Raw genomic sequence first — 26,837 nt, 5'->3', positions numbered from 1 at the left:
CATGCAATCGCCTTCCCAGTGCACGGACATCGGAGTGGGGGTGGAGGAATTCTGGCAATGAGCACAAGAACGAAGACTCGCAATTCGCAACAGCATATTCACCTCCAACGACTGAACACATCTGCGGGGCGCATATAGCTATAGTCTGCGATACCTGACTAGACGGCTAGTGTTGGTTGCTGGTCTGTCGACTCAGCTGGACCCGACAATCTGGAAGCACATCGTGGCGAGGCGAGGCGAACTTGACTGCATCCTGTATGCTTCCTACTGGCTCAGTCACTTCGAATTCTCAGAGGTGTGCTCGCCCGCTCGTGGCTATATAGACCCCACCCGCCTCTGCGCAATACATATCAACCGGCAAACATGCCTTCCGCAGCTCGAACCACACGGTTCAAGACCCTGCAGACGCTGAACCTTGACTACGCCCCAGTCAAGCTCACCCAGTATGAATCTGCACGGACCGGCCTGAGAGTAGTGACAGTCGATCACGCTGGACCCAGAGTGGAAGGGTACTTTGCTCTCGCCACCGAGATCCACGACGACTCTGGAGCACCTCACACCCTCGAGCACCTATGCTTCATGGGCTCGAAGCGGTACCAGTACAAGGGTCTGCTGGACAAGCTGTCAACTCGAGCGTTTTCTACGACCAACGCGTGGACAGCTACCGACCACACCGCTTACACTCTTACCACAGCTGGATGGGCTGGCTTTGCACAGATCCTGCCGGTCTACTTGGAGCACTTAATCGTGCCCACGCTGACAGATGCCGGCTACTATACAGAGGTCTTCCACATCGACGGCAAGGGCCATGATGCAGGCGTGGTGTATGCGGAAATGCAAGGCGTGCAGAACGATCAAGCAGAGCTCATGCAGCTGGGCGCTCAGCGACTGCTTTATCCCGAAGGCAATGGCTTTCGATATGAGACTGGTGGTATGATGGAGCAGCTTCGCGTTCTAACGCCAGACCGGATACGTGCATTCCACAAGGAGATGTACCAGCCGAAGAACCTGTGTCTGGTGTTGACTGGTGAGATTGACCACAAGGAGCTCTTACACATTCTGGACGACTTCGAAGAGACCATCATCGACGATGTCCCGGACGTTAACGCACCTACAAAACGACCGTGGATAGATTCCAAGCCGACGCCACCGCTTTCACAGACGACCGTCGAGCGCATCAAGTTTCCGGAGGAAGACGAAAGCATGGGCGAGATCATGGTTGGATATCTGGGACCTGACTGCAACGATCAGCTGGCAAATGGCGCGCTCGCCATCGTCCTTAGCTACCTCTGTGGGTCATCAATCACTGTGCTCGAGAACACTTTGGTGGAGAAGGAGCAGTTGTGCAGCATGATCTACTACTCTACAGACACCCGACCCGACGTTGTCATCTGGTTCTCATTATCGGCTGTGGCGACCGAGAAGCTGGGAGAAGTCGAGCAACGATTCATGTCACTTCTGAAAGAGACGACTGCGAAACCACTGGATATGAACTATATCGCGGATTGCATCAAAAGATACCGCAGGGTCATCAAGATGGGCGCCGAAAATGCTGGACGCTTCTTCTCCACGCCGGCCATCGAAGACTTTCTCTTCGGCCACAGGGATGGTCGAGACCTCAAGGCGCTTGAGGATCTGAAGGAGCTGGACACGCTGGAAGGCTGGAGCGACAAGCAATGGCGGGACTTCATGTCGAAATGGCTCGCCGATGCAAAGCACGTCACCATCTTGGGTGAGCCGTCGAAGGAGCTATCCGAGAAGATCACTCGTGAGGAGGAAGCTCGTGTCAAGGCTCAACAAGAACGGCTTGGAGAAGAAGGTCTCAAGAAGCTGGCCGACAAGTTGGCAGAAGCGCGAGCTGAGAACGATAAGCCCATCCCAAACTCGCTGCTTGACAAGTTCCCGGTTCCATCTCCCACGTCAGTACACTTCATCTCAACCACAACCGCAAGAGCAGGCAAGGCTCGAAAGATGGGAGAGCTGGACAACAACATCCAATCGATCATCGAAAAGGATGACAACGACTCGCCACTGTTCATTCACTTCGAGCACATGCCTTCTAGCTTCGTTCGGATCAAGCTTGCAATGTGCACGGCATCGGTACCTCTGGAACTCAAGCCACTTCTCACGCTCTATATGATGAACGTTTTCGCCACCCCAGTCACGCGTGAAGGCAAGCGGATGGAGTTCGAAGAGCTTGTCTTACAGCTGGAGAAGGAGACGGTGTCGTATGGTGTCAACGTGGTATCTGCCAACAGTGAGATGATCACTATCGAGTTCGAGACTGAGCCTGAGTACTACAAGAGCGTCATCGACTGGCTACGAACTCTGCTCTTCGATGCCATTCACGACCCGAAGAGATTGTCCTCCTCACTCACAAAAATACTGGCAGACATTCCCGAGGAGAAGCGGAGCGGCTCAAGCATGATGGCTGCCGTCAACCAAATGATCCTGTACGAGCGGGAGTCGAGCGTCCGAGCACAAAACACCCTCTCCAAAGCTCTGTACCTCCGCCGCCTCAAGAAGCTGCTCGCCTCCAACCCGGACGAAGTCATCGCACAGTTTTCCCAACTCTGCCAATCCCTCCACCGGCCCGAAAACTTCCGCATCTACGTCGCCGCCGACATCGAGAAACTGCCCAACCCGGTCTCCGCCTGGTCTACTCTGATCTCCGACTCCAATCCCAACAAACCGCTCGAACCACTCGACAACAAAAAGGCCCTGCTCAGCAAAATTGGGAAGAATCCAGGCTCAACCTCCTACATCATCCCCATGTCCACTGTCGACTCCTCCTGGGCTCTCCTCACCGCCAAAGGCCCAGACACCTACGACCACCCCGACCTCGCCGCCCTCATGGTCGCGACCTCATACATGGACGCCGTCGAAGGCCCGCTCTGGGTCGCTGTCCGCGGGACTGGACTCGCCTATGGCACCAGGTTCCGCCGATCAACAGAGACAGGGCTACTGCAGTTCTCCATCTCCCGCTCACCGGATACCTTCCGCGCATTCTCCGCTGCCAAAGAGCAAGTCGAGGGCTATGCGAGCGGAGCGTTCGAACTAGACAAATACGGTCTCGAAGGCGCCGTGAGCGAAATCGTCCTCGGAATGGCGGAAGAGCAGCCCATCTACGCTTCCGCCGCGCACCAGAGCTTCTTGAATCAAGTGATCCGCGGGGTGGACAAGGAGTATAGTCATAAAATGCTGGCTCAAGTGCAAGATGTGACGGCTGAGCAGGTTAGGAGCGTGATGCGGAGGTATATGGTTCCGGTGTTCCAGGCGGGGACGGCGAATCTGGTTGTTACGTGTGCGCAGATTATGAAGGAGAAGCTTGGGGAGGCGTTTGAGGGGGCGGGTTTCAAGCCCGAGGTGAAGGCGTTGGCGGATTTCCAGGACGATTATGGGATGAAGGGGGATGGTGCGGATGGCGATGAGGATATGGAGGATGATGATGGGGAGGGGGAGGATGATGAGGACGACGATAGCGATAAGGATGACGAGTGAACGGAATGATGGAAGAGGACGACGAGTGGCGGACGCTTCATACTGCAAGACCCTCAACTCACAGTGTGGAACCCTGTACTCAAGACCCGGAGGTGGGGATGGTAGGCTCGAAAGACTGGTGTATCAACTCCTCGGGCATCCCGACCGTGGCAGCCTGGGCCAAGGTGTACTGCAGAATCCAGAGACCCTCGTGTGACCTTTCGGTAGTTCCAGATAACGGCTCATTGCTCCCAAGAAAGGGTGGTATGACTACACACGGTCTCGCCGTTGCATCTCCCATCCGTCAAGAGCGTGCGGCAGTTTTTAGTACTTAGTACATCTTTAAACACCATGCAGTCATGGTTCCCGACATTGGGCCCGATCTCTTGTAGACCAACCATATCATCCGACGCCGCCAGGACGAACGAGGGCCTCTGCTGCACGAATGCCTGAGAACCTTACACGTGATCGATCGACGTCACCTCCTGCAAGAAGAGACGACTGGAACGGCCAAACATCACCATCTGCGAAATTCTTTCGGTCCGATATATGGCTGTAACGTGAGGCTTAGCAGGTTGCCTTTTCCCGTCATTTGGATACCATCTGATCACGAGAAGGCACTGTCACGAAGTCAGCCGCTGCCAGCTGAGGGCCGAGAAAACTTGAAGTCCCGCAAGCTTTCACTGCGCCTCGTCATTGCGGACTCCCGTTACCATTTTACCATCACGCTATCGGCAACGGCTGCTGCGCGATGGTGTTGGTGTGACTGAGAAAAGTACACGCTGGAAGAAAGATGTGTTCGTGCGAGCGACGCGGTTCCTGGCAGACGATCTGCTGTTCATGCACGCAATGATCGTTCCTTGTGCCTGCAGAAAGGAGCCGGGATGTGGTTGGACGTGCTAGTGATTGGTCGCTGCTGCCGAGGCCGTGTTGGCGGCCTGCGCGACTTCATCAGTCTTCACCGGAATACCTCCTCAAGCCTCGTAGGGAAGACTAGACGCTTCACGGCCACTTTCCCACGGCCGCCAACAAGCAGACGCTCTTCATGCCGTTAATCGCCTACTGGACAGCCGCGCGGTGACTCGACGGAGGCCGCTGTCCGCTGTAGCCTTAGTCACACGTCACCCTCAGGCTTCCCAGGCAGCATGACAGGCACTTCTCCCTCACGAATGACCACTTCTCTTCTTCCATTGGCGACGGTGAGATCGGCTAGCGATGCAGTCATGAGTGGCATCGCCGACAGGGCAGACGGTAGGTACCTGCCACAGCATCTCCCCTTCTCGAAGGCTTCCATTCTCCCCCGAACACACGGACCGCATCTGCGCCATTCTCTTCTTGTCCTTAGCTGAGTACAGCTCTGCAATTCGCCACCTCGTTTTCCTGTCATCTGCTTCCACTTGCACCATTAGATCTCAAGGCGACGAGGAGCAAAGACGTTTTAGTGCGATCATGCGGCTCCTGTTGTTGCAGCGTCCAGTGCCAGTGCAAGCCGAAGCGCACCAGGACAGTTCGCCTTTGGACTGCGGCCTGCATTGCCATGGACGGCGGCCTCCATTGGCCTGGCGCTGCCTGCAGGCGTGAGTAACCTGTGGGTTCCTGAGGGTTGTGGGTGAGGTCAGTCATGTTGTTGTTCAGATAAAAGTGTAAGGGCCTGTTGGTTCTTTCTTTCCGTCTTGTCTCATATCATTTCGTACCAAGAAGAACAGCGTGCCACACAACAGCATACCTACAACACATCAATACCAATCGAAGCACACCACAACGATCACCAGCAGCCTACCACAACCACCTACCGCCTGCGACCACCACACCCTCATCTTCCTCCGGTCTGACTGTAAGACAACCACGGACACCTACAGCCGCACCACACCCCTTGCCTCTCGATCCATCGCCATGGGTCCGCAGCCTCGCGACCCTCCTAACGGTCGATCACCTCCGTCCCGACCTCGACCACCGAAGCCTGTGCAGCCTCGAGACGACGGCTGCAATCGATCACCCAGCGCTTGTTACTCTACTCCGGCAAGCACAAAGCCGGATGACCCTTGGCCAAGGGACCCGGGTAATGCTCGATGGGCTCGGTCACGCCCACGACCTGCGAGAGACCCGAATCCGAGGGACCCAGGTATGTTTGATGCTCTTATATAGAGTGTGATTGTTGCCTATCGAGCCGTTGTCTGACTCTTCACTTAGGCACGTGAGACTTCCACCAACGGTTGGACATATCAGTACACCAAACAGCATGACTCCGACCACAACGAACATCGCATTTCCCGTCTTGGGTTTTCTTGATCGGTGCTTTCCGCATTGGGATAGAGGCAGGCAGCATGCTCGGCGTCAGGCATAGAAGTGTCTTTGCTATTTGCTTAGATGGGTATGCCTCGCGGCACGGCAGGGTGGGATACAACAACAGAATGACTTGGATGCATGGCAGGGAACATTCGAATGGCATTTTTCAGCGCAGGCGTCTCATTGGACGCTGGGTCTCAAGGGCTGAGGCTGGCATGGACGGATAGCGATGAACTTTTAGATCTTCGAGGATGTCTCACGACATGGTGGATTGTACTGTATAGACGAGAAGATCTTGCTGGCAGGAGTGACTGGTAGACTAGAAATACAGCTGCGCTGGCGCTTCTTGTACAGTCCGCTTCTTGTTCTTGGCCACAGAGTGAATGCAGTGTACATCGTTCGTTTCCTCCGTTGTAGCCTGCTGGAATCTCAACGTAACGCCGCCCAATGCTCGCTAAGCCGCTCACGCAAAAAAAGACCACCCTCAATTCCGCCTATCAATCCTATTCAACTTCGCCGCCGTCGAAATCTATTCCCCATTAGCACCCGCCCACCACACCACTCCCTTCCTCCAATCGGATATGTATAACTCACCTGCGTCCTAGTCCTCTGCCCCCTAACCGGCAATGCCATCGCATGCCTCCTACCCCGATACGTCCCCATATCCCGCAACCGCTTGATATTATCCCGCATCTGCCGTCTCAAATCGTTCTCCAGCGTCATTGTACTCAGTTCCGCGCTTAGTTCTTGCGTTTGTCTGTCGCTCAAGGAGCCGATTTTGGCTGTCGAGTGGATGCTAGTCTTCGCCATGATTTGGGCGCGCAGCTGGGGGCCGATGCCGTAGAAGGTTTGGAGGGAGCGGGCGACGAGGCGGGAGTCGGGGAAGTTGACGCCGAAGATGAAGACCATGGTTGCTGTTGTGGATGTGGGTGTGGGGTACGAGATTGGGCGCGGTTCTCGAGGGGAGGGAGTGGCGGGAAGGGTGGGGAGAGGGTGTGGTGGGTATGAGGTGGTGGTGTTTGGAGGTCGAGATGATCTTCAAGACGGGGAAACTTCGGGGAATCCAAGAGCAGTGTTTCTCGCACGTGATAGTTTCACTGACGACACCTCTCCCGTCGACGCGGATCGTCTTGTGTCTTGCTGCTTTCGAGAAGCTTATACTCTATGATAAATAAGACGAAGTATCTGTGTGTCGAGTGTTCAGGATGGGAGCGTTCTCTTGGGTGTCAAGTAACGTTGGATGATTTGGCACGACGATGTACGCGCGAAAGTATGCTTGAGCGTGGAGACGGGAGGAAGACGCTGAGATCGGATGCACATTTCCAGATTAGATTTCTCTTCCCTCGATGGCCTTGAGTCGCTGCATAGAAACCACATAACATACTATGGACGACAGCAGGCTGGTCGCGAGACCGAAGCGCAGCACAGAGTGTCAGAGACACCAGATCAATTGCACGCTCGTATCGGTCTTCTCTTGGTGACGACCTGCGGTCGTGTGTATCAAAACTTTTGGTAGATGCCTCATTGGCTAGGAAGAACGTAGTCCTCCGATCTCAGATCATTCATGCAAATGCTTGCTCTCGTCCACATTTTCCCTCTGCAATACCTCCTCCTTGTGCGTACCCGCTTCCTCCAAAGTCTCGGCAACCTGATTATGGTGTCAACTCAATCTCTCACGACGGAAATCATTCTCATCCACGAAATGTAACATACCTCATCTCCAAACAACGCCGCAATCTCCTCCAACCTAGAGTGATGAGTCAGCAGGTGTCTCCGACAATTGGAGCAGGGATGTACGAACGTTTTGTTCTTGGTCTCGGGGTAGAAGATCGAAAATATGATAATGAAGATGACATCGCATATTAAGAAGATAAGAAAATAGCGCCACGAGATCCTCTCGATCGCCAGCGGTGTTATTTGTGTGAGAAGGATAACGGTTATGTTGAACACAGCATAGCCGGTAGCTGTGCCTGTCGCTCTTATGTTGGATGGCATAATCTCCGAAGAGTAGGCTGGGAAGAAGGTGTTGATCTGTGGAAGTTAGCACAACTATCCAACCACCCGCTTCGAGAAGGGGTCGACTTACGAAGCCTCCTAAAGCACCGAAGGGTAAAAGGGTCAGCAAGTGTCTCGAAGGCGAGGAGGGTTCAAAAGGTCTCAGAGCGCCACTTGCAGTGTGACCGTGTCCTGGAGAACCCTCTTACCCATGAACACTCACCGTATCCGAATCCATAGAAGAACATGCCGAATATCACCGCTTTGCCAATCGAAATGTTTGTCGAACCTCCTGCCTCGTAGACACCCCACAGTGTGACTAACATTATCCCACCTGGTATCATGAAGCCGTAAGCGATAAAGAGGAGAGGTCGGCGGCCGAGTTTGTCGACGACACAGAAGGCAGTGGCTGTGGATATGCATCCAAGGGTACCCCAGATGCCAGTCAAGATCAGACTGAATACATTGCTGAAGCCGAGGGTGGTGTAAATCGTGACTTGGTAATTCTGTGGACAGTCAGCATTGAAGCCGTACCATCTATCAATGACACTCACCTGCAACGGAATAATCCCCGTAAGCTGGCCTGAAGGGTGAAAGGGTCAGCGAATGTCTCCGACATGAAGCCGGTTTTGCCCTTTATTTTCTTACCGAATAGAGAAAATGTCAAGATGAGGTACATTCGCTTCCGGTATGAAGGCCGCTTGAATATCGCAACGATGCCCAACTTCTCGTCTTTCTCGATGTGGTACTGAGATTTGATCTGATGATATTCCTTGAGGTAGAAATCATCGTCGCCAGAAGGGCTGCCATGGAGCCGTTTCAGTGTCTCCAAAGCCTCATCATCCCTCCCCTTCATGACCAGCCACCGCGGCGAGAAGGGCATCCAGAAGGAAGCGAAGAGCATCACAGCCGCAGGAACGAGTTGTAGCCCAAGAAGCGTTCGCCAGGCCGCGTTGCCGGGTAGGAAGTAGAATCCGAGACCAACCCATTCGGTGAACATGTAGGAGAAGTTTACGTTAAAACCTTCCAGGTAGAAGTGTCAGTCATGTCTCAAATCGTAGTGGACGGTGTCTAGGACCAGAGGTACCCCTGTGCCCACGAATGCTTACCGTATAGTGCTCCTACCCGACCGCGGACCTCAGGGCTGCAGATCTCGCTGGCGTAGGTTGGGCAGACGGAGAAGATGATGCCCTGTGAGACGGAGATGCGTGGTTAGCTTTTGTCGTTCAAGGATGACGACGGGCTGTCTCCGACACATTAAGGGCACTGCCACTTACACAAGCGATGCCACCGATGACACGACCAACAACGAAGACGGGGAAGTTGGTAGCCCCAGTCTGCATCGCGGATCCGAGCAACGACAGCACGCATGAGATTTGTATCGTCCGGAGTCGTCCAAACTTGTCCGGCAGGTAGTAGTTGAGAAACGAGCCAACTGCGCCGCCAGCATAGTAGGCAGATCCGAAAGCTCCAATTGTGGTCGGCGTCAGGGCGAAGTACTCCAAGAAGTCTTCATATCCGAGGATCGAGGTCGTGCAGCCGCTGTCGTATCCGTAGAATAAAGAGCCTCCAGCAACATAGAAAATGCCTGTGTAGCAGAAGGGTGTACCGTTTAGCAAGCGTCCCGGACGGTGTTTGTGAGTAGCAGTGCTTACAAAGTGCCTGATATTTGTTCATCTTGCCGACATATATGATTCCTTTGGTGATATGAAGGAAACTTTCGCAACACCTCGAACTTATTTGAAGTCAGAAAGCAAATGCATAGCAGCCCTCGGCAGGAAATGATCGTGCCCGCTCCATTAACTCGGTAGCAGCCCGTCTGCACGGCAGCAATGCCAGTCATCTGTAAACGACCGTAGGATCTGCAAGGACTGGCTGGGCAGCAAGTCATGTTCTCCTCGCAGCGGCAGAGTTAGCACCAATCCGCGGAGACTGGAGCTGATCGGAGGAAAAGTTCGGCTGCATGGCGTACGAGTAGTTACTGGAGGGCAAGCATGGCTGTACAGCGAACGACGAGGAAGGCAGAGCTCGTAGTTTCGCGGACTCCTCTGATGCGTATGACGGGACGATCGCTGGCTGGTTGGTGCCTGTGACTTCTTGGGGAAGACACTTGTGAAGAGATAATGAAAGACGGTGTCAAGTGTGCAAGCATCCCCGTGGGGGGTTCTGCAGGATTGAAGTCAGTGGTGAAGTGGAGGGCGTTTGACTCCACGCTACCTCGGGAGCAGACAACCGAGACAATTGATCGCCTTAATGGATGTTGCTGGAGAATTTACTCTTCGGTATGGCGTTGGACGTTTGGATTGAACCAAGGTTTGGATATACGCAGGAATATTGGGCAGGATGTTGGTTGTGAGCTGCAGGGATGAATTGTTCGAGAATGGATGGCAGCTCAAGGCAACCTGATTTACGAACTGAATCAACGACCTCAACACCCACTACATCACTTCCCTGAATAGTATTTCCGAGTCGTTGACACGTGAACGTATATCTTTGCTGTCGAGAGCACCACCATACTTCTGCGTAAGTGCTCGAAGAACGAAGGCGGAGGTGGGACGGAGATCTGCAGGCCACTGCGCGAATGGTTGTTCAATGTCTACGTAATTTCAGCCAAATACCAACACCACTGACAACCAAAGAGTAGACCCTCTACCTGGCGGATTCAAGGCTGACTTCTACGGGGCGAAATGCTCAAGAGTAAACTCTCGAACGTGCTGGAGGGGGCTGAAGAGCGAACTCTCAAACGCGCTTGTATGAAAGGCTGAAGAATGAACTCTCCAACGTGCTTGTGTGAAAGGCTGAAGAGTGAACTCTCCAACGTGCTGAAGGGGGCTGAAGAGTGAACTCTCAAACATGTTTGGTGACGAGGGGGTGAGGGTGAGAGGGTGCCAGGAGAAGTCAGACATCAAGCCCCCCGTAGGACTGCATCTTCAGTTCGTCAGCGTCTTCCTGCATTTCCCTAATTGTCTCCTCCATAGCCGCTTTCTCCGCTGCCTCCGCTGCCTCCTCCGCCGCAGCTTTGGCAAGGTCCATAACGGCAGATTCGGGAGATTCATAGGCGCCAGCGTCCTCACCGAATTCTACATCCATGGCTTCAGACTCTTCGTGCTCCGTCTTAGCCTTCTTCCCCGACCTCTGACCATCGTTGCCGGATGTTGTGCCTTGAGACACCATGGCTTGTCGAGCAGAGTGCGGAGCGTATGTCGGCCTCGGAGTGAGCGCAACATTGTTGTCTTGGTAGTTGGCGTCGTTCCAGCTTCTGTTATTCTCTGATCGGAACTGCGGTACGGTCGGTTAGCAAGACATCCGCGGTCCGTAGACACAAATTACTTACTGGAGACTCCTCGGGGGTCCGGCGTACAGCTGGGAACTCAAGAGGGTGTCCGGCAGGAGCTGGCGTAGTAATCACTTCGCTCCATATCATGTTGCCTGTGGCGTACACGTAGTAGTACCTGCGGTACCGGCCATCCCAGCCCATACCTACAGCCTTGCCATAACGAGGGTGCGGCGGTGGCATCACTGGAATCTCGCTAGGGAACTCTGGATCGGGCGGACCAGGGCCGTAGTGCGGTGGTGGCAAGACTGGAGCCTCGCTCGGGAAGACAGGATAGGCTGTCGTCTCTGGCGTAGATGCGGCGTAGGAGCTGGGAGACTGCGTATCGACGATATCCTCATGGATATCCTCATGTTTGCGCTTCTGGCCCGCAAGTACCGAGTCCCTCATACTTATGGCGATGTCAACCGGGCCTTCGCCGTCCATTGCTGATATGATGATGTTGGTCGTCGCGGTTTTGTCGGATTGTAGAGGTCTTGATGTTGGAAGTGCGCGTATGGGTGCGTGTGAGTGTGGTTGCGTCAGTGTCTCAGCAACAATCGAAAAGTCAACTCGCAGCTGGTGAAGTGAAGTCGCGCGACGTAGACTGCGGCGAAATAGGCCACAGAAGCTGGCTACCTTACCTCCCGATATGGCTCACCCACCACACCACATCCACAACTTCGACGGGGCGACTACCTACAAACGCTCTGAATCATTCAAGTCTTTTATTACAAGACAATATCGTCTCTGGCTGGCCCTCTCCAGCTCATTTGAACAATGACTGGAGGGTCGAGCGGGTGGTCCTCTTAACCTGGCCGCTCGCGGCAGAGACAAGAGAAGAGGCGCGGTCGGAACATCTCAACGCAGTTTCTCGCATATTGCATGGGTTTCCCAAGTCTACGAGCAGCATCACATCACATCGACAAGGTATTGTTCAATGGTGAGAAGGTGACGTTGGAAGGATGGCCGGGATGTCGTCTGAAACAGCCCGTGCCAAGAACAACAGCCTTTTGTGCCTTGCATGCCCCTCCGTGAGCTTCAAACTGTGATCTGTCGTCTCCCTCCTAATTGCACATTCCATCTGATCACTCGAATGACCGATCTGTTAACCATGGCGAACCTCCGGAACCTCATCGTCTCCCTCCTCCTCATCTGCACAGTCTCTTTCCTATACTTCGGCCAGACGGTTGAAGCTCAGGGCAAAGGACCAAAGATTACACACAAGGTCTACTTTGACATCCAGCATGGCGACGAGGACGTTGGTAGAATCGTGATGGGCTTGTACGGAGGCACCGTGCCGAAGGTATACCCTATCCCTCAATCCAACACCAACACTCCATTGCTGACCTGATACACCGCCAGACCGCCGAGAACTTCCGCGCCCTCGCAACTGGCGAGAAGGGCTTCGGCTACGAAGGCTCCACCTTCCACCGCGTGATCAAGTCCTTCATGATCCAGGGCGGCGACTTCACCAAGGGCGACGGCACTGGCGGGAAGTCCATCTACGGCGCCAAGTTCCCCGACGAGAACTTCAAACTGAAGCACTCTAAGAAAGGCCTGCTGAGCATGGCCAACTCGGGCAAGGACACCAATGGCTCGCAGTTCTTCATCACCACTGTTGTCACGAGCTGGTTGGATGGGAAGCACGTGGTGTTTGGCGAGGTGCTGGAGGGGATGGATGTGGTTGATAAGATTGAGAACTGCCCGAAGGGACCTGGAGATAAGCCGAAGGCGACGGTGAAGGTGAAGAAGAGTGGGGAGCTGGAGGTGCCTGAAGAAGGTATCAGGGCCGAACTATAGCCAGTACGTTGATTACTCTGCGTACTGGTGTATCATTAAGAGGGTGGAAGTTGGCTGACGGCGATGTAGGTTACACTGGGACGGCAGAGCCAGCGGAGGCTTTGAATGGAGCTGGCGACGAGAGGCTACTGTCTGGCGAGAGCGTGAAGAAGGCGGCGGCTGAGCTGCAGGATGCGGTCAAGCTTTCGAACGAACCTTTGAGCTGGACGCTGAAGCTCTTCATTCTGGCTCTGATTGTTGGTGCATGCTTTGCCTACGTCCGCGTGCACACACCGAGACGGACGCCGGCTGGCAGGCATGGAGCTTATGAGAAAGGCGCGTTGCCATAGATTTTACGAGACAAAAGTTTGAACGATCTCCTGGATTTGTTGGTCGTGCTCTCACTACTTCATATTTCTCGTGGCTCCCTGCATGGCATCCTGCCTTCACCGTCGACATCAACCCATCTGCTCGAGAACGACGACGCGCTCAACCGAGCCGTGTCTCTTTATCCTTAATTGGCATCTCAGAGCCCGTGGTGCTCTTGTACTGGCCGCGGATATAGTCCTGTTTGAACGTCAGCACCATATCAAAGCCCACAAAAGACCCTTCGTAACTCACCGAGATCTGCTCGTCCTTCGCCTGTTCCACAGCGCTCTCGTTGTTCTGCTTGCCTTGCCCCATCACGTTCTCCTGGACGTAGTCGATCGCTGGGGTTCGGGTCAGCTGCTGAATGTGGGACCTTTTCTTGGACGCATACCCTTGTCAAGCCCGTCCTCCTACAAAATATGACAGACGTTAGCCTTCTCCTCTTCCTGCATAGCCCACCACAATTGCACTTACGTTCTTCTCGCTCGCCTTTCCCCCGCCGGCCGCGGTGTTGGCCTTGTTCTTCAACCAATCCATGATGTTTGTGTAGAGTGGGTTGAAGTTGATGTGAGGTGGGTTCTGGGATCGTTTGTTAGAAGAAGTGAGAGGGCAGGCGAGTGTCTTATTACCTTCTCTAAAAGTCGCAAGATCTCTTCGGCAGGTCTTTGTTGGAGTCGGGATTGTGAAGGTGAAGCTGAGAACTGAGGTCCAGATGTTGTTGTTCCAGGCTTGGAGGTCCCTCCTTCGTCCTTGGCGTGACGTCGAGCGGCAGCTTGACAGAGGACAAATCTCACAATTCCGGGTTGTGCTTGCATGTGCGTTCAAACGTGCCATACGACTGCGTGTGGTGAAAGGCAGTGAAGCGGCATTGTCACGAACTGGTCTTGTGCGTATATCGGCATCCCAGGACGACGCTATATTCCGAAAAAGGAAGGAGTATCAAAGTGCCATTGAACCCGGTGGCTTTCTATCAATCTCGCAAGGCACATGGGAACTCATCTGTCGTCCAGTGTTGCTGTCGAAATCGAATCTTGAGGTCGCAGCATCCGGTTTGACAAGGCATATGAGAAACACTTGCCTTCTGCCGTCGCTGTCGTTATCGAATTTTGAGGCTGCCAGGATCCACCATGGCCGCCCAAAAGCGCACCCCGATCACCATCCTCACCGGATTTGTAGGCGCCGGAAAGACAACTATAATTCTCAACCTGCTTCCCCAACTACGGCGTCTCACCCCAGGCTACAAGCTCGCCCTTGTGAAGAACGAGATAGGCGACCTAAACGTCGACACTCAGCTCGCCGCTGCAGCCGAGATGGCGGAGAGTAAGGAGCTTCTGGGCGACTGTATTTGTTGTACGAACGTAGGCCAGCTCGAGGATGCCTTGGAGTCGTTGCGGCAGAGCTGCAATCCTGATCGTGTCATAATTGAAACTTCCGGATCAGCCGAACCACTGAAGTTGGTGCTGGAAGTCAATCGGATCGGCAAGGCGACAGGACGATGGGAGCTCGACGGCGTCATAAGTGTTGTCGACGCCGAGAACTGGACGGGATATGCCAGTACGAGCTTCACGGCGAAGTTGCAGGCGAGCCAGACTGACCTCATCTTGATCAACAAATGGGAGGAGATGGGGGAGAGGGAGTACGATATCTTCCTCGACCGGCTGGGAGACCTGGATGTGCAGACACCGCAAACCAAGAGTGATCGCGGCTGGGTGGCGGTGGACCTCCTTTTCGGCCTGGACAACAAGATGGTGAAGGGTTGGGCCGTGGATGGGGCTGGAGGCGAGTGTGCGGAGTGTGGCCATGGACATGCGCATGGCGGGAAGCATGAGCATGGAGAAAAGCACAATTCCGAGATCGAATGTATCTCTGTCACTCTCACTTCACCAGTCGATGGGGCGGGAGTGGACTTGAAGAAGCTTGACGGATTGTTGAAGTTGGCCCCCAAAGATGAAGTATTTCGAATAAAAGCAGTGCTGTACTCGAACGAACAGCCGGAGCCTTCCAACGGAGCGGAGGCCATCAAAACCGAGGGTCGAAAACGGTACATCCTCAACTGGTCCTTCGGCCGATGGACCTGGAGTACCGACGAAGTGTCCGAGTCCGAAGTGGTACCTTTGCGAATGTCGGTCTTTACGGCGCGGTACGAATCTACCAAATGGACAAAGCGCATCCAGACTGGAGACTTCATCGCTTTGGCTGCTCAGTCTGACCAGGCGGAGGGCCGGCTTGAGGTCAAGCGTGTGCAGTAAGGTACGTCAACCTGTGTAGCCTAGGAGTTGAGCAGTACGCTTCTCCGTCACAAGAAATCTTTGCAGTCGACTTCACTTCACGGTTGCTCCAACAAAATCATGCCCCGTCTGAGAAATTGGTCGCACTCTTGACTAGGAAGGATCGCCACACATCCAGGCCAAAAGAGTTATTCACCTAATGCTCCTCGAACTCTCGATGGTACTACAGGCGCGACAAAAGAGTTCACCGCGAGCGACAGTGCTGGGTTACGTCTCTAAACCAAAGGCACGAAGCCAATGGTGGAGGGGGTGAAAGGGGCCCAAAGGCACGAAGCCAATGAGGATGCGAGCATGAACAGCAACAAGGCACGAAGCCAAGTCACCGTAGACATGCAGGGCAGACGAAACGTTGCCCATGCCTGACAAATTTTTCGATGCAATATATTACAGCTACGGTTTTGCCGAGGTTCGGCCGGATCTTGCTCACGACTTCACAACCGCGCCTCAGAACGCAATCTAGAGGCATGCTGGACATTGTGCTTCTCCAGCGGCGATTCCATCATTCAAGGCACGAGAGGCTCTCGATCATGTTTGGCCGGACTCTCGTCAATGGAGAAGAAGTTCGCCGCCCGTGGACTCAGGTGCATCCGTTGCATCCTCTTCACGCCTTGGAGAATGAGGACCATGCACGACACTCCTGGAGACTCGAAGGCGACTTCTGGCACCTGCTGACTGCGCTTCAAGATCGGCCTTGCGATGTGGTGGTGAGACTCGTCTTTGTTTGTAGCTTGCGAGGCTTAAAGCGGGCCACCGCTAAGCGGCCACCATGAATTGAGACCACTATTCGCTTTCTTGCCTGGCTACAGCAGTCCAGCTGGCATGCTCTACGATCGGCCAGCATCTGAGTCCAAGTGGTGGGCCACGCTACATGACCGCCAGCATGATCACCGGCATGGGGAAGGCGGTGTTGCGGGTCGAGGGCCTTGTGACGAGTAATACAGCAAACACCATTCACTGTCGACCTAGCCACGGCCGAGCGCCGACCGGGGAACCGGACTGATGTTTATTTCCTCTCCCGGCTGCAAGATCTCAACCCGCGTGGCCTGTTCTCCGAGCAGCGAACATCTGAGTCCAAGCGGGTGGGCCGCGATGTACGACCATCAACACGTCCAACGATACCGAGAAGGCAGTGTGCGGGACGTGCGCCTCGTGAGGAGTGGTACAGAGCAAGCACCGTTCACCGTCGACCTTGCTTGCTCCGGTGGTGAATGATGGCCCTGTCGATCGGCAAGCAATGTTCTCATGAAATAAGAAGGGTGCCCGGGTCAAGACACGGCCTCGACTTTTCAGCCACATTCCCAATTCCCCGTTACAATTTCAAAGTGTCCACAACTCAACTGCGACCTACAACCATGGCGCCTAAGAAGTCGAAGGAGAACAGAATACCAAATAAGTCCAGCAAGAGTCAAACCTCGAACATGTCCAAGCAGACCCACCCACCCCGTGACCCAAAGACAGGCCCCCCTCCCAACGATCACAAACCTGAAGGTATCACCAACGACGGAGACGTTCCGCATCTGGACTGGATCCAACACGGTCGAAGGTCTTACAACTATCTCGCACCTATCAGTTCCAAACAAGCGGCGACGTTCAAGCAGTCCGAGAAGGCTCTCGCCATTGAACATGCGAAGCGACCACGGTCACCAGGAGAAATCAAAGCGCATCAGAACAAGCAATTGCTATATCTTTGGACTGAACGACGACCTTTCGACTGCGAGTCATACTCAATGCACCAGTTCACCGATGGTCTACTTGCGGCTCTAATGAGCCACAGGGCCAACTCTGATCTACTGGACGACGACGCAACGTATATGTCGGAAGTAGACTGCGCCAATGGACAACAAGCAAATTTCACTTTTAAGGTCGAGCAGTGGGATGTGCTCTATCCTGATGGCGAAGACGAAGAGGCAAGTCATGCTACAGTGGCACTTGCTCCGAATAGCTCTGGCTAATACACCTCTAGGAGAAAGCGCGTTTCCAGAAGATTGTTCGCTCATTCGACGTCGTTCTTGCTACTCTCGTGGCAGCGTCCGATACCTTCAAAGCCTTCATTGAGCCGTCGGTAGAGGGAGGCTCTATCACTTGCACAGATGTTGATCCGCTCAGCATGGAGCTGTGGCTCAAATGGATGCACGGCGGCGAGTTTGAGCGTTCTGACACTCGCAGGTGCACGGTTCTCGACATCTGGATGGTCATCGAAACCGCCCGCCGATGGGACCTCCCCATTCAAGGTATTGTCCCGCCACACGCCAGCACCAAGTTCCGAGGCATTACTGCTGCTCAAACATGGTTCAGGCACTGGACTGATTCCCGCTTGGACGTCAAGACGGTGGAGAACAAGTGCACACTGGCGTACGAGGATGCCCAGGCTCTCATGTACCCATGTTATGCTCTGGACTTCCAGGACAAATTCATGTTCGTCACGAGGTGGCTGGTCTTCAACACTCCAGCAGACGTACCAATCACGGAGGCACCGCCATCAGGCTACTACGGAGAGGATTATACGCTCGACCCTCGCATCCTAGGTACGTCACTGAGAACCCTTGAGATTTTCTTCGCATGAACAAGCTAACCCGATCACGATGGATAGCGTTCCTAAACACCGTCAAGGATCTCTTGCTCGAATTCGTTGACGCGCAACTGTACGCTCCATTGCGAGAGTTCGCTGCCTCACCCGTCGCGAAATTTCGCACTGTCCACGAGGTACTTCAACAAGGTCTGACTGACGTCGGGGCGTACCCTCTCGGCGAAACGACTGTCTGGCATCTCACCCAGAGGCTCAAAGAGTACAAGAATCCGGACGTCTCAAGTCTCTCGGAGGTACCATGGAATGTACCTCATCTTCCGGCCGCTGTGCATGACGCCGCGGGGCGTTTCGAGAAAGCCTTCAGTGGGCTCTGTCTCGACTGCATGGCCGCTTCTGACCCGGAGACCGACGTCGATCCGGAGCTTCACTGGCGTTATCGGAATGCCAAGGGCGACGTGGTCATCGGGTGTCGGTCGAAGCACGATTTCATATCATGGTTTAATAGTTATCTTGGTCCTGAGAAGAGGCGGAAGTCCACCTGAACGCATGGCGTAGGCAACCCAATTGTTGGCCTACACACAGATGGGCCCTTGACGATGTCCGGGAAGGAATGGTCTAACGCGAGGAAGTCGCAGCGAGGCGGGCACGCCAACTCCGGACCAGCATGAAGCATGGGGAGGCGTTCGGGGTTCTTGCGGGCCGTCTTTGTGCTTGAGAACCTCTTACCAACGCTTGAGCATGGTGGAGGTCCACCTACCTGCAGGAACAGCATCTTTAGGGTATGTAGCCTGTGCCAAATGCAGGTAAGCATTGCTTCACTTCAGGTCTCTTGCCATGTCAATTCATCAATCATTAAACTCCCACTACATCGTTTTGCGATCATGTGAGAGCTAAGCCGGGAGAGCCCGCTCATGCCCACGAGGAAGTCATCGCCCTATGCTTTGCTTCTTCCTGTTCACACAATACTTCCAGGACTTCCGATGTCAATTCACCACCCTCTGCGGACAAGTCGAAGGGACACTTCACTCGCCTGCCGTGCACTTACGGCGGGGTACACGGCAGGCGGCACTGCTTCTCCCGGTATCCGATGGCTTTCGACTCCTTGCACCAGCATGTACTGCTCATCAACAACCTCTACGCCTGCGAGATGTGCGCTGCTCCGGTTCTGCGTACTTCTTGCGGCTTACATCGGGAACGCCTGGCGCTCCCTTCACTCAGAAAATCTTCTCCCTCAGGACAGCGGCACTACGGCGTGCGCGTCCAGAACCAGGGCTCACACAACCCACCTTCCCCCTGGAGAACGCAACCACTTAGGTGTCTCTCCTTTATCCAATCTCCTCTGGCGGCGCTGCTTCGGCGTGCACTGTCTTCTCAGTTCGCTCTGCGTCCCTTTACTCAAATACACTGGTCCGGCAAAGGAGATGTATCTTCGACGATCTCCCTGACACACCCTGATACTTCTTCTGGCCACTAAGAATCTAACGAACAACCGACATAGACCTGAGCCTGGCTCAACCCACGCCGTCTGTTCGCAGCGGTGTTTCTCACCATCATGAGCATCCGGCAACGACACCCGCGATCCACGTCAATCGATTCGAATCTGCACGCTCGAGATTCTCGGATGTCGGCCGACCATCTGGAGACCTCTTTGATAACCCACCTTCTCCAGCTGCCCGAGCAATGAAACGCTCGCCTGCGTCTTTGACGCCGTTCCGGAGCCTCTAGGGGTGAAGGAGCTAACAAAATCCACAACTCACCCACCCGTGAATCATGCCCGCGAAAGCGGGTTCCACCTGAGCACATGCACGGATGCAACCAACGTGTGTACTCACAAGCACCAAATAACACGATGAAGACCTGAGCCTAGCTCAACCACAAGATACACACTACTTCGCCCTGCTGGCGGAAGACGAAATGTCGACCTCACTGGCGCTTTGCGAAACCTTTTGCGGAACGGAGAAGGGCGAATCGTGGCATATGCACACCCGAGAACTACTGTTCGCCGATGCGACGACCATCAGCATTTCAATGTTGCATCCTAAGCAGTGTGTGTCGTATTTCGTCTGTCATGACGCGCACGTGTCGCTGCAGGTCAGTCGTGCCTTCCTTCTTTGGAGACTGGCGCCTAGCGCGCACCTTCCTTTTTCGCGTGACCACTCCTCGATGAGCTGAGCTCACTTCATTCCACTCTCCAACACCAACGACATCACACACGACTCGCTCAAGATGGCGACCGACGTATACTGGCAGGTCGACAAGGAAGAGTACAACATCGTGGACCAGGCGGACTTCATGCTGCGTGTCGTAGAGCACGAAATCGTCCACCGTCCAAGCGAAGAGAACAACAACCAAGCTGTATGGCTCAGCTTCATTACCTCACCGAGTAGCCTTGCTAATCTCATCAGCAGACCAAAGTCTCAGTGCCTAGCATGGTGCATCTGTTCAAAGTCGACCGAGCCACTCTCGCAACCAGCTCTCTCGTCTTCAAAAAGATGATCAGCCCAGACGGCCCATTCAAGGAAAGCACGCTCACCTGCATCGATCTACTCGAAGACCACCCGCAAAGTGTTGAGATCTGGCTCAAGTTGGTGCATGGCTCCCTAGACCTCAAGTCGACGTACAGCACCACGACTATCACCGGCGTCTGGGAGGTCCTTGAGACAGCTCACAAGTATGCGTGGGATCCTGAGATGCCTGCAGCCAAGGCGTGGTTCTCAAATTGGTATGGCGCTCGCAACTCTGGGGAGTTCGACTTCGGAACCTGGCAGACGCTGCTCTTCCCAACGTACACATTCGACCATGCGCAAGGATTCGCCGCCGCCACAAAATACATCGCCTACCACGCTGTCGGGCATGCCACGGAGAAGAAGCCACCCGGGTTCTCGCACGACCATCTCCACCTTCCTCAGCGCATCATTCAACAGGTGAATGCCGCCAAAGGCCGCTTGAGGACAATCCTCCATCGCGGCTTGTACGAACCAATCGAGAGCATTCTCCGCAGCACCATGTGTGACGAGCATCCGAAAAGCCTGTTTTTTTACGAACTCGCCTTGACACACACGGGAGCTTGGCCAATCGAGAGCAAGTTCCTCAACAACAACGTCGACACCATGCTGAGGAAGCTGGCCAACTTCCGCGACCCTCCCAAGCGTGATGCAGGATGCTTGCAATGCAACGACGACTTCGCCGGCTCGGTGACCGAGGCAACGAGGAAGACCAGTGATTACTTCGACGGGTGCTGCCTTGACTGTATGGCCCAGTCCAAGCCGAAGTTTGAAGACGAAGACAGCGATTATTGGAAACACTCGCGTCAGAACGTGGCGTGGGACGAAGACTGCCGGCTGTCGCACGATCAACCAACATGGTACTTCTCATTCATGTATGTACGACTACCAGGTGGTAGAGCTCGACATGTGTTCAAATATCAGCACATTTGCTGACCTTCACTTACTAGGGGCCGTAAGGAGAAGCAGATCCAGTGGACGAAGCAGCAACGTCGCAACTAGGAACGAGTCAGGTGGCGAGGAGAGTAGCTGTGCTGATGGGATGAAGGTGGTGTTACAACGATCAGCAGGAGCGAGATGCTGGGTCAAACGACTTCATATCGTACATGACGACTCGCTAGATATGCCACAATAAAAGCACACAGCTTGTGCATCATCTCACTCTATGCTCACTCTCCCCTTGAATGCACTTCCAGTCATGCAACGCCCGATGCCTCGCGCTCATGCCACCAATCACTACGGCGCCAACACCTGCCCGCCATCCTCATACTCGACCTCCCGTATCCCCTCCCCATCCACCACTTTCACCACCACCCCCTTGAAATCAATCGGCAGCCGTCTCTTCAATTCATCCGTGCACATCCTCAGAATCTTCATCCCCTGCTCCAGCGAGATATCCGGATGATGATGCTTATCCAATATACTCAAACAATAGTACTGCGCGTACCCGTGCGCGGCGTACGGCACCGGCGCACAGCTCGCGAGATAATCGATCCAGTAGAGCTCCGGCTTGGATGTGCGCGGGTCGAAGCCGCCGAGGAGCAGGTTGACGGTGTACGGGGAGCGGGAGCGGAGGGAGCGGGCGAGTTCGGTGCGCACAAAAGAGGAGGTCTCGGATGGGGTGAGGTCGGTGGAGTTGCGCATGGAGTAGAGTTGGATGTTTGCTTGGATGTATTCTGCGAATTGGACTGGACATTATTATTAGCAGGGGTTGGAAGGGTCAAGGTGGAGGGTGGGGGTGTACTGGTATCGCCAGCTTCTCCGACGTATGCCATGAGGGTGTGTTTGTTCAGCTGCCGGGTCTTGTCCTCGTTGGCTTTGAGGATGGTTGCGCCGCGCATAGCTGCTTTCGAGGCGGCGACGATGCAGAAGTCTTTGCCTGTGATTCCGAGGAGGACCTCCCTGTGGCATCATCAGTATATGCTCATGAGCTCGGGGAAAGGATACATACATGATTGCGGTTGTGGAAGAGGAGTAATCTGAAGTTGTTCAATGTTTCTCTATGAGCTGTCGTCCAAGGCAGATCGCCTTACGCGGTAGGCGCTCGGGCCACCTTCGGCGATACGTTTATCCAGACCGGCTCAGAAAAGTTGCGATCACATGCTTCGACTTTCACTCGATCGCATACCGCCCACAAACGACAATGGCACTCAGAGCAGACGTCAAGACGACCTTCGAACCCAGCCGAGTCATCCAACCCATTTATACCGGCGGCAGCGTCGCCCTCGACCAGCATGGCCAGTTTCTCGCAACATGTCTGGGAGAGGAAGCTCTTCTCACCAGCCTGGATACTGGCGCGCATCTGGCGCCGATAGAAGGAGTAAGTGGGATGTCACGACGGTCGCTTGGTCAGAACTGACAATTGACAAAGTTGCTAGGACGGTGAACCCATCACAACGCTCGCTCTTACGCCAGATGCTTCATACCTCATAGTATGCTCGCGATCACTTTCGATGCGCGTATATGCGCTTCAACCGACCGACGACGGGATAGAGGCGAAGCTGGCAAGGACTCTGAAGCCGCACACAACGCCCGTCATCACGTCTGCGGTGGACTCGACCAACACATTACTTGCGACTGGAGGCGCAGATGGCGTGGTCAAAGTCTGGGATATTCGAGGCGGCTACACCACACACACTTTCCACGGCCACAGCGGTGTCATCTCAGCTCTGCACTTCTTTCAGGTCGACCCAGCGGCCGTGGTTCAGACAACGAAGAACAAGAAGCGGAAGAGTCGGGATGCCGAGGAGGTTCAAAACGAAGCTACGGCTGGCTTCAGACTGGCTTCTGGTGGTGAAGATGGCAGGATACGAATCTGGGATCTGCACAAGCGGAAAGCTGTAGCGAATTTGGAGGCGCATGCATCGATTGTGCGCAGTCTGGACTACTCTTCTGAGCTGAAGATGCTGCTGTCGGCTAGTCGGGACAAGACTGCCATGCTTTGGAACTCACGGACGTGGGAGAGTCAATCGACGATACCTGTGCTGGAAAGTGTTGAGAAAGCAGGGTTCGTTGTTGGCAGCGCGTACTTGTATACAGGAGGCGAGACGGCACGATTGCGGATATGGAACACGCAAACTGGGAAGGAGGCCACGGAAGAACAACCCGCAGGTTCAGAAACGGAGGCTATCCTCGACGTACTTCACCACCCAGGCCTCGATTTCTTGCTTTCTGTGCACGCCGATCAGACGCTTCTCTTACATTCGCTGGAGCCGCTCAATGGAGCACCCTTGGAGAGCATACCATCCCTGCCTGTCTTGCGGCGCATATCTGGGACCCACGACGAAGTCATCGACCTGGCATACATTGGCGCTGACCGCAAAATACTTGCACTCGCCACGAATCTGGAGGAGTTGCGGCTCATCTCTGTTGAAGACAGTCAGGCAGTAACCACATCGAGTCCGTACTTTGGTGCGGACATCGCGGTTCTCAAAGGCCATTCAGACATCATCATCACCATTGACACAGACTGGTCAGGTCACTGGCTAGCGACAGGTGCGAAAGACAACACAGCAAAGCTCTGGCGTCTGGATCCCGCGAACGACTCCTATACATGCTATGCTACTGTTACTGGACACGCGGAGAGTATCGGTGCTGTGGCTTTGCCGAACGCATCTCCACCTGTCGACTCGAAGGAATACAGCAATCCTCTTGCGCATCCGCCCAAGTTCCTCGTCACTGGAAGTCAAGACAAGACGATCAAGCGTTGGGACATTGCTTCACAAGCAGGCAAGACGTCGCGAGCTGCGTACACTCGCAAAGCACACGACAAAGACATCAACGCTATCGAGACTTCATACTCAAGCTCTACGCATCTCTTTGCCTCAGCATCACAAGATCGAACTGTCAAGATCTGGGATGCCGAGACCGGCGAAGCGATCGGTGTCTTGCGAGGACACAAGCGTGGCGTTTGGTCTGTTGCCTTTTCGCCACCGAATACGCCAGCTCTTACCACCAATGAAAGCGGTGGCGCAAGCAGTGCGAAGGGCATGGTGGTGACTGGATCTGGTGACAAGACCGTGCGGATATGGAGCTTGAGCGACTTCAGCTGTCTGAGGACATTCGAAGGACATGCGAATAGCGTGCTGAAAGTTGTTTGGCTACCGACACCAGATCAGAGCAGAAACGGCAGCAGAGGGGCCGTGCAGGTAGCAAGCGCTGCTGGCGATGGTCTGGTGAAAGTCTGGGATGCACAAGGCGGGGAGTGCGCAGCAACGCTCGACAATCATATTGATCGTGTTTGGGCGCTAGCTGTGAAACCTGCACCAATCATACCAGCCGACCAAGCCAAGAAGCGCGGTCAACAAGACTCGACCATGACCGACGTTGAGGCGGAGGAAGCAGAAGAAGAAACACCCGATCCTGCCTCCTCCCTCACCCTCGTCTCAGGCTCCGCAGACGCCACCCTTACCTTCTGGACCGACACAACCGCCACCACCGCCCTTCAAGCAACCACCCGCGCCACCGCCCGCATCGAACAAGACCAAGAACTGCAAAACCACATCCGCTCCGCCAACTACCGCGACGCCATCGTCCTAGCCCTCCAGCTCAACCACCCCAAACGCCTCCTCGACCTCTTCACCGCCGTCGTCAACGGCGAGCACGAACCCGGCAGCTTCTCCGGTAAAACCGAAATCGACGAAGTCCTGGCGAGTTTGAGTGATAGCCAACTCTGGAATCTCCTCTGCCGCCTCCGCGACTGGAACGCTAATGCGAGGACGCACAACGTCGCGCAGCATATCCTCTACGCCCTGCTATGTCTGCATCCGAAAGAGCGGCTGCTCAACCTCCGCAATCGTCGGAAGAAAGGCCAGAGTGCTGCGGTGAACGGCGAGCTGGTAGAGGCGATGGCGGCGCTGGATACGCAGGACCGAGAAGATGGTGGTAGCGGAGGGAAGAGCAAGGAGAGCGTGAAGGATGTCGTGGATGGGTTGAAGGCATATACGGAGCGGCATTATGCGAGGTTGGAGCGGGCGGGGGAGGAGCGGTTTGTGCTGCTTTGGGCGCTGCAGCAGATGGACGAGGTGGGGGGTGGCGTTGATGGTGGTGAGTTGACGAATGGTACGGTCAATGGCGTTGCTGGTGAAGGCAGGGACGATGTGATGATGTTGAACGAGACGTAGCTCTCATAGCCTCGACCGGACATCAAGTCGCTTTCAGAGTCTTTTTGATCCTCTCCATCTGCTCCCCCGTCACTCCACAGCCTTCAAGATACCCCTCCACCCCTCCAAACTCCCGCTCAATAAACCCACACACCCCCCCCGCCCACCCGTCCTCACAATCCGCGAAAGCGTCAGGGAGCCCAATACTCCTCACCTCCTCCACCTTCGCCTGTCGCTCCTTTGCAAGTTCTGGCCCGGAAGCCTGGTAGTCTGCTTCGATCGCTGAGACAGGCACTCCGAGCAGCAGGAGGATCAAGAGGACGATGAGGCCGGTGCGGTCTTTGCCTTGCGTGCAGTGGATGAGTAGCGGGTACACTCCCTTCCCTCCCTCCGAGGATTCAGAGGCCAAGAGCGAGAACACCTCCGCTACTTCAGCCCGACAGTACCGCAGACTATCCTCCGCCAGTCCGACGAGGCCTCGAGGCGCCATTACGGCGGCTGCCAGGATGGAGATTGCATACTTGCGGTAGCCGAGCGAGTACCAGAACGCCAGCCTTGCTGTCGAGAAGTACGGTAGCTGTGACAGAAGAGCCCGCGTGTATGTGGAGCCGTTGAAGTTGATATCTACATATCTGATTCCTGGGATCCTGCCGGGTGGTTCTGATGAGGTGGAAGTGGTGGTGCCGGGGGGTGCGGGGAGTGCGCGCGCTTGGTCCAAGTGCTCGGTGGGCGTGCGGAGGTCGAGGATGGTTTTGATGCTGAGGGTTTGCGTGAGGGTCCCGTGGTCGGAGGGGGTGGCGGCGTCGGGACGGGCGGAGCGGTAGAGGAGGTTGGGTTTGAGTATATTCCTGGCTGATGTGGAGTTGGGGAGCGTTGCTGCGTCGCGGAAGTTCAGGATGCCTTCTGGGCGGATGGGCTCGCTGGTATCTCGCTGGGGTTCTGGAGTGGCCATGGTACGGGGGAGAGCGTGAGAAGTCCTGTGAGATGTTGCGATTGTGTAGAGGCTGACGGCGAGTCGCGTTCCAAGTTGGCTGTAAGCCGGGTACTGTCCCCTCAAGAGTGGACGGGCGGATGGTATTCGTTATATCGTGAGGTTAGCTGCGATCTGTTCTCCTGATAGAGATAGCTACGACTGAGAATAAAACAGCAGCATTGATCCAAGTCCAGACCGCCTCCGCAACGGAGCGTGTT

The 26,837-nt window shown here is 54.8% G+C and overlaps 12 protein-coding genes across 12 annotated transcripts; 6 read left to right on the top strand and 6 right to left on the bottom strand.

The window, feature by feature from the left end:
• Positions 1 to 363: 363 nt before the first annotated feature.
• On the top strand, positions 364 to 3,501 carry LTR77_010191 (uncharacterized protein; the record flags this gene model as incomplete). The annotated part of the gene is made up of 1 exon (XM_064807414.1): positions 364 to 3,501. The coding sequence occupies one exon, from the start codon at positions 364 to 366 to the stop codon at positions 3,499 to 3,501; it is 3,138 nt and encodes a 1,045-aa protein (XP_064654428.1).
• A 2,794-nt stretch (positions 3,502 to 6,295) lies between these two features.
• Positions 6,296 to 6,675, bottom strand: LTR77_010190 (uncharacterized protein; the record flags this gene model as incomplete). Its single annotated transcript, XM_064807413.1, has 2 exons — positions 6,296 to 6,331; positions 6,361 to 6,675. 2 exons carry the CDS (start codon positions 6,673 to 6,675, stop codon positions 6,296 to 6,298), a joined length of 351 nt encoding a protein of 116 aa, XP_064654427.1.
• A 649-nt stretch (positions 6,676 to 7,324) lies between these two features.
• Positions 7,325 to 9,438, bottom strand: LTR77_010189 (uncharacterized protein; the record flags this gene model as incomplete). Its single annotated transcript, XM_064807412.1, has 10 exons — positions 7,325 to 7,414; positions 7,480 to 7,513; positions 7,568 to 7,797; positions 7,853 to 7,860; positions 7,985 to 8,267; positions 8,316 to 8,344; positions 8,410 to 8,784; positions 8,871 to 8,952; positions 9,039 to 9,349; positions 9,417 to 9,438. 10 exons carry the CDS (start codon positions 9,436 to 9,438, stop codon positions 7,325 to 7,327), a joined length of 1,464 nt encoding a protein of 487 aa, XP_064654426.1.
• A 1,221-nt stretch (positions 9,439 to 10,659) lies between these two features.
• On the bottom strand, positions 10,660 to 11,521 carry LTR77_010188 (uncharacterized protein; the record flags this gene model as incomplete). Its single annotated transcript, XM_064807411.1, has 2 exons — positions 10,660 to 11,040; positions 11,096 to 11,521. The coding sequence occupies 2 exons, from the start codon at positions 11,519 to 11,521 to the stop codon at positions 10,660 to 10,662; spliced, it is 807 nt and encodes a 268-aa protein (XP_064654425.1).
• A 667-nt stretch (positions 11,522 to 12,188) lies between these two features.
• CPR2 (Peptidyl-prolyl cis-trans isomerase B) lies at positions 12,189 to 13,206 on the top strand (the record flags this gene model as incomplete). Its single annotated transcript, XM_064807410.1, has 3 exons — positions 12,189 to 12,380; positions 12,440 to 12,857; positions 12,947 to 13,206. The coding sequence occupies 3 exons, from the start codon at positions 12,189 to 12,191 to the stop codon at positions 13,204 to 13,206; spliced, it is 870 nt and encodes a 289-aa protein (XP_064654424.1).
• Positions 13,207 to 13,345: 139 nt separating this feature from the next.
• LTR77_010186 (uncharacterized protein) lies at positions 13,346 to 13,762 on the bottom strand (the record flags this gene model as incomplete). Its single annotated transcript, XM_064807409.1, has 4 exons — positions 13,346 to 13,423; positions 13,478 to 13,566; positions 13,617 to 13,635; positions 13,700 to 13,762. 4 exons carry the CDS (start codon positions 13,760 to 13,762, stop codon positions 13,346 to 13,348), a joined length of 249 nt encoding a protein of 82 aa, XP_064654423.1.
• Positions 13,763 to 14,352: 590 nt separating this feature from the next.
• On the top strand, positions 14,353 to 15,474 carry LTR77_010185 (uncharacterized protein; the record flags this gene model as incomplete). The annotated part of the gene is made up of 2 exons (XM_064807408.1): positions 14,353 to 14,545; positions 14,588 to 15,474. 2 exons carry the CDS (start codon positions 14,353 to 14,355, stop codon positions 15,472 to 15,474), a joined length of 1,080 nt encoding a protein of 359 aa, XP_064654422.1.
• A 1,391-nt stretch (positions 15,475 to 16,865) lies between these two features.
• Positions 16,866 to 18,582, top strand: LTR77_010184 (uncharacterized protein; the record flags this gene model as incomplete). The annotated part of the gene is made up of 3 exons (XM_064807407.1): positions 16,866 to 17,435; positions 17,477 to 18,038; positions 18,104 to 18,582. 3 exons carry the CDS (start codon positions 16,866 to 16,868, stop codon positions 18,580 to 18,582), a joined length of 1,611 nt encoding a protein of 536 aa, XP_064654421.1.
• A 1,684-nt stretch (positions 18,583 to 20,266) lies between these two features.
• On the top strand, positions 20,267 to 21,546 carry LTR77_010183 (uncharacterized protein; the record flags this gene model as incomplete). Its single annotated transcript, XM_064807406.1, has 3 exons — positions 20,267 to 20,395; positions 20,449 to 21,419; positions 21,495 to 21,546. 3 exons carry the CDS (start codon positions 20,267 to 20,269, stop codon positions 21,544 to 21,546), a joined length of 1,152 nt encoding a protein of 383 aa, XP_064654420.1.
• A 234-nt stretch (positions 21,547 to 21,780) lies between these two features.
• PRE1 (Proteasome subunit beta type-4) lies at positions 21,781 to 22,385 on the bottom strand (the record flags this gene model as incomplete). Its single annotated transcript, XM_064807405.1, has 2 exons — positions 21,781 to 22,232; positions 22,289 to 22,385. 2 exons carry the CDS (start codon positions 22,383 to 22,385, stop codon positions 21,781 to 21,783), a joined length of 549 nt encoding a protein of 182 aa, XP_064654419.1.
• Positions 22,386 to 22,687: 302 nt separating this feature from the next.
• Positions 22,688 to 25,667, top strand: utp13 (U3 small nucleolar RNA-associated protein 13; the record flags this gene model as incomplete). Its single annotated transcript, XM_064807404.1, has 2 exons — positions 22,688 to 22,864; positions 22,923 to 25,667. The coding sequence occupies 2 exons, from the start codon at positions 22,688 to 22,690 to the stop codon at positions 25,665 to 25,667; spliced, it is 2,922 nt and encodes a 973-aa protein (XP_064654418.1).
• A 22-nt stretch (positions 25,668 to 25,689) lies between these two features.
• On the bottom strand, positions 25,690 to 26,598 carry LTR77_010180 (uncharacterized protein; the record flags this gene model as incomplete). Its single annotated transcript, XM_064807403.1, has 1 exon — positions 25,690 to 26,598. The coding sequence occupies one exon, from the start codon at positions 26,596 to 26,598 to the stop codon at positions 25,690 to 25,692; it is 909 nt and encodes a 302-aa protein (XP_064654417.1).
• Between the last annotated feature and the right edge of the window lie 239 nt (positions 26,599 to 26,837).

Source organism: Saxophila tyrrhenica (assembly GCF_035928015.1).
Source record: "Saxophila tyrrhenica strain CCFEE 5935 chromosome Unknown scaffold_21, whole genome shotgun sequence".
Lineage (NCBI taxonomy): Eukaryota > Fungi > Ascomycota > Dothideomycetes > Mycosphaerellales > Extremaceae > Saxophila > Saxophila tyrrhenica.
This window is presented reverse-complemented; position numbering and strand designations above follow the sequence as displayed.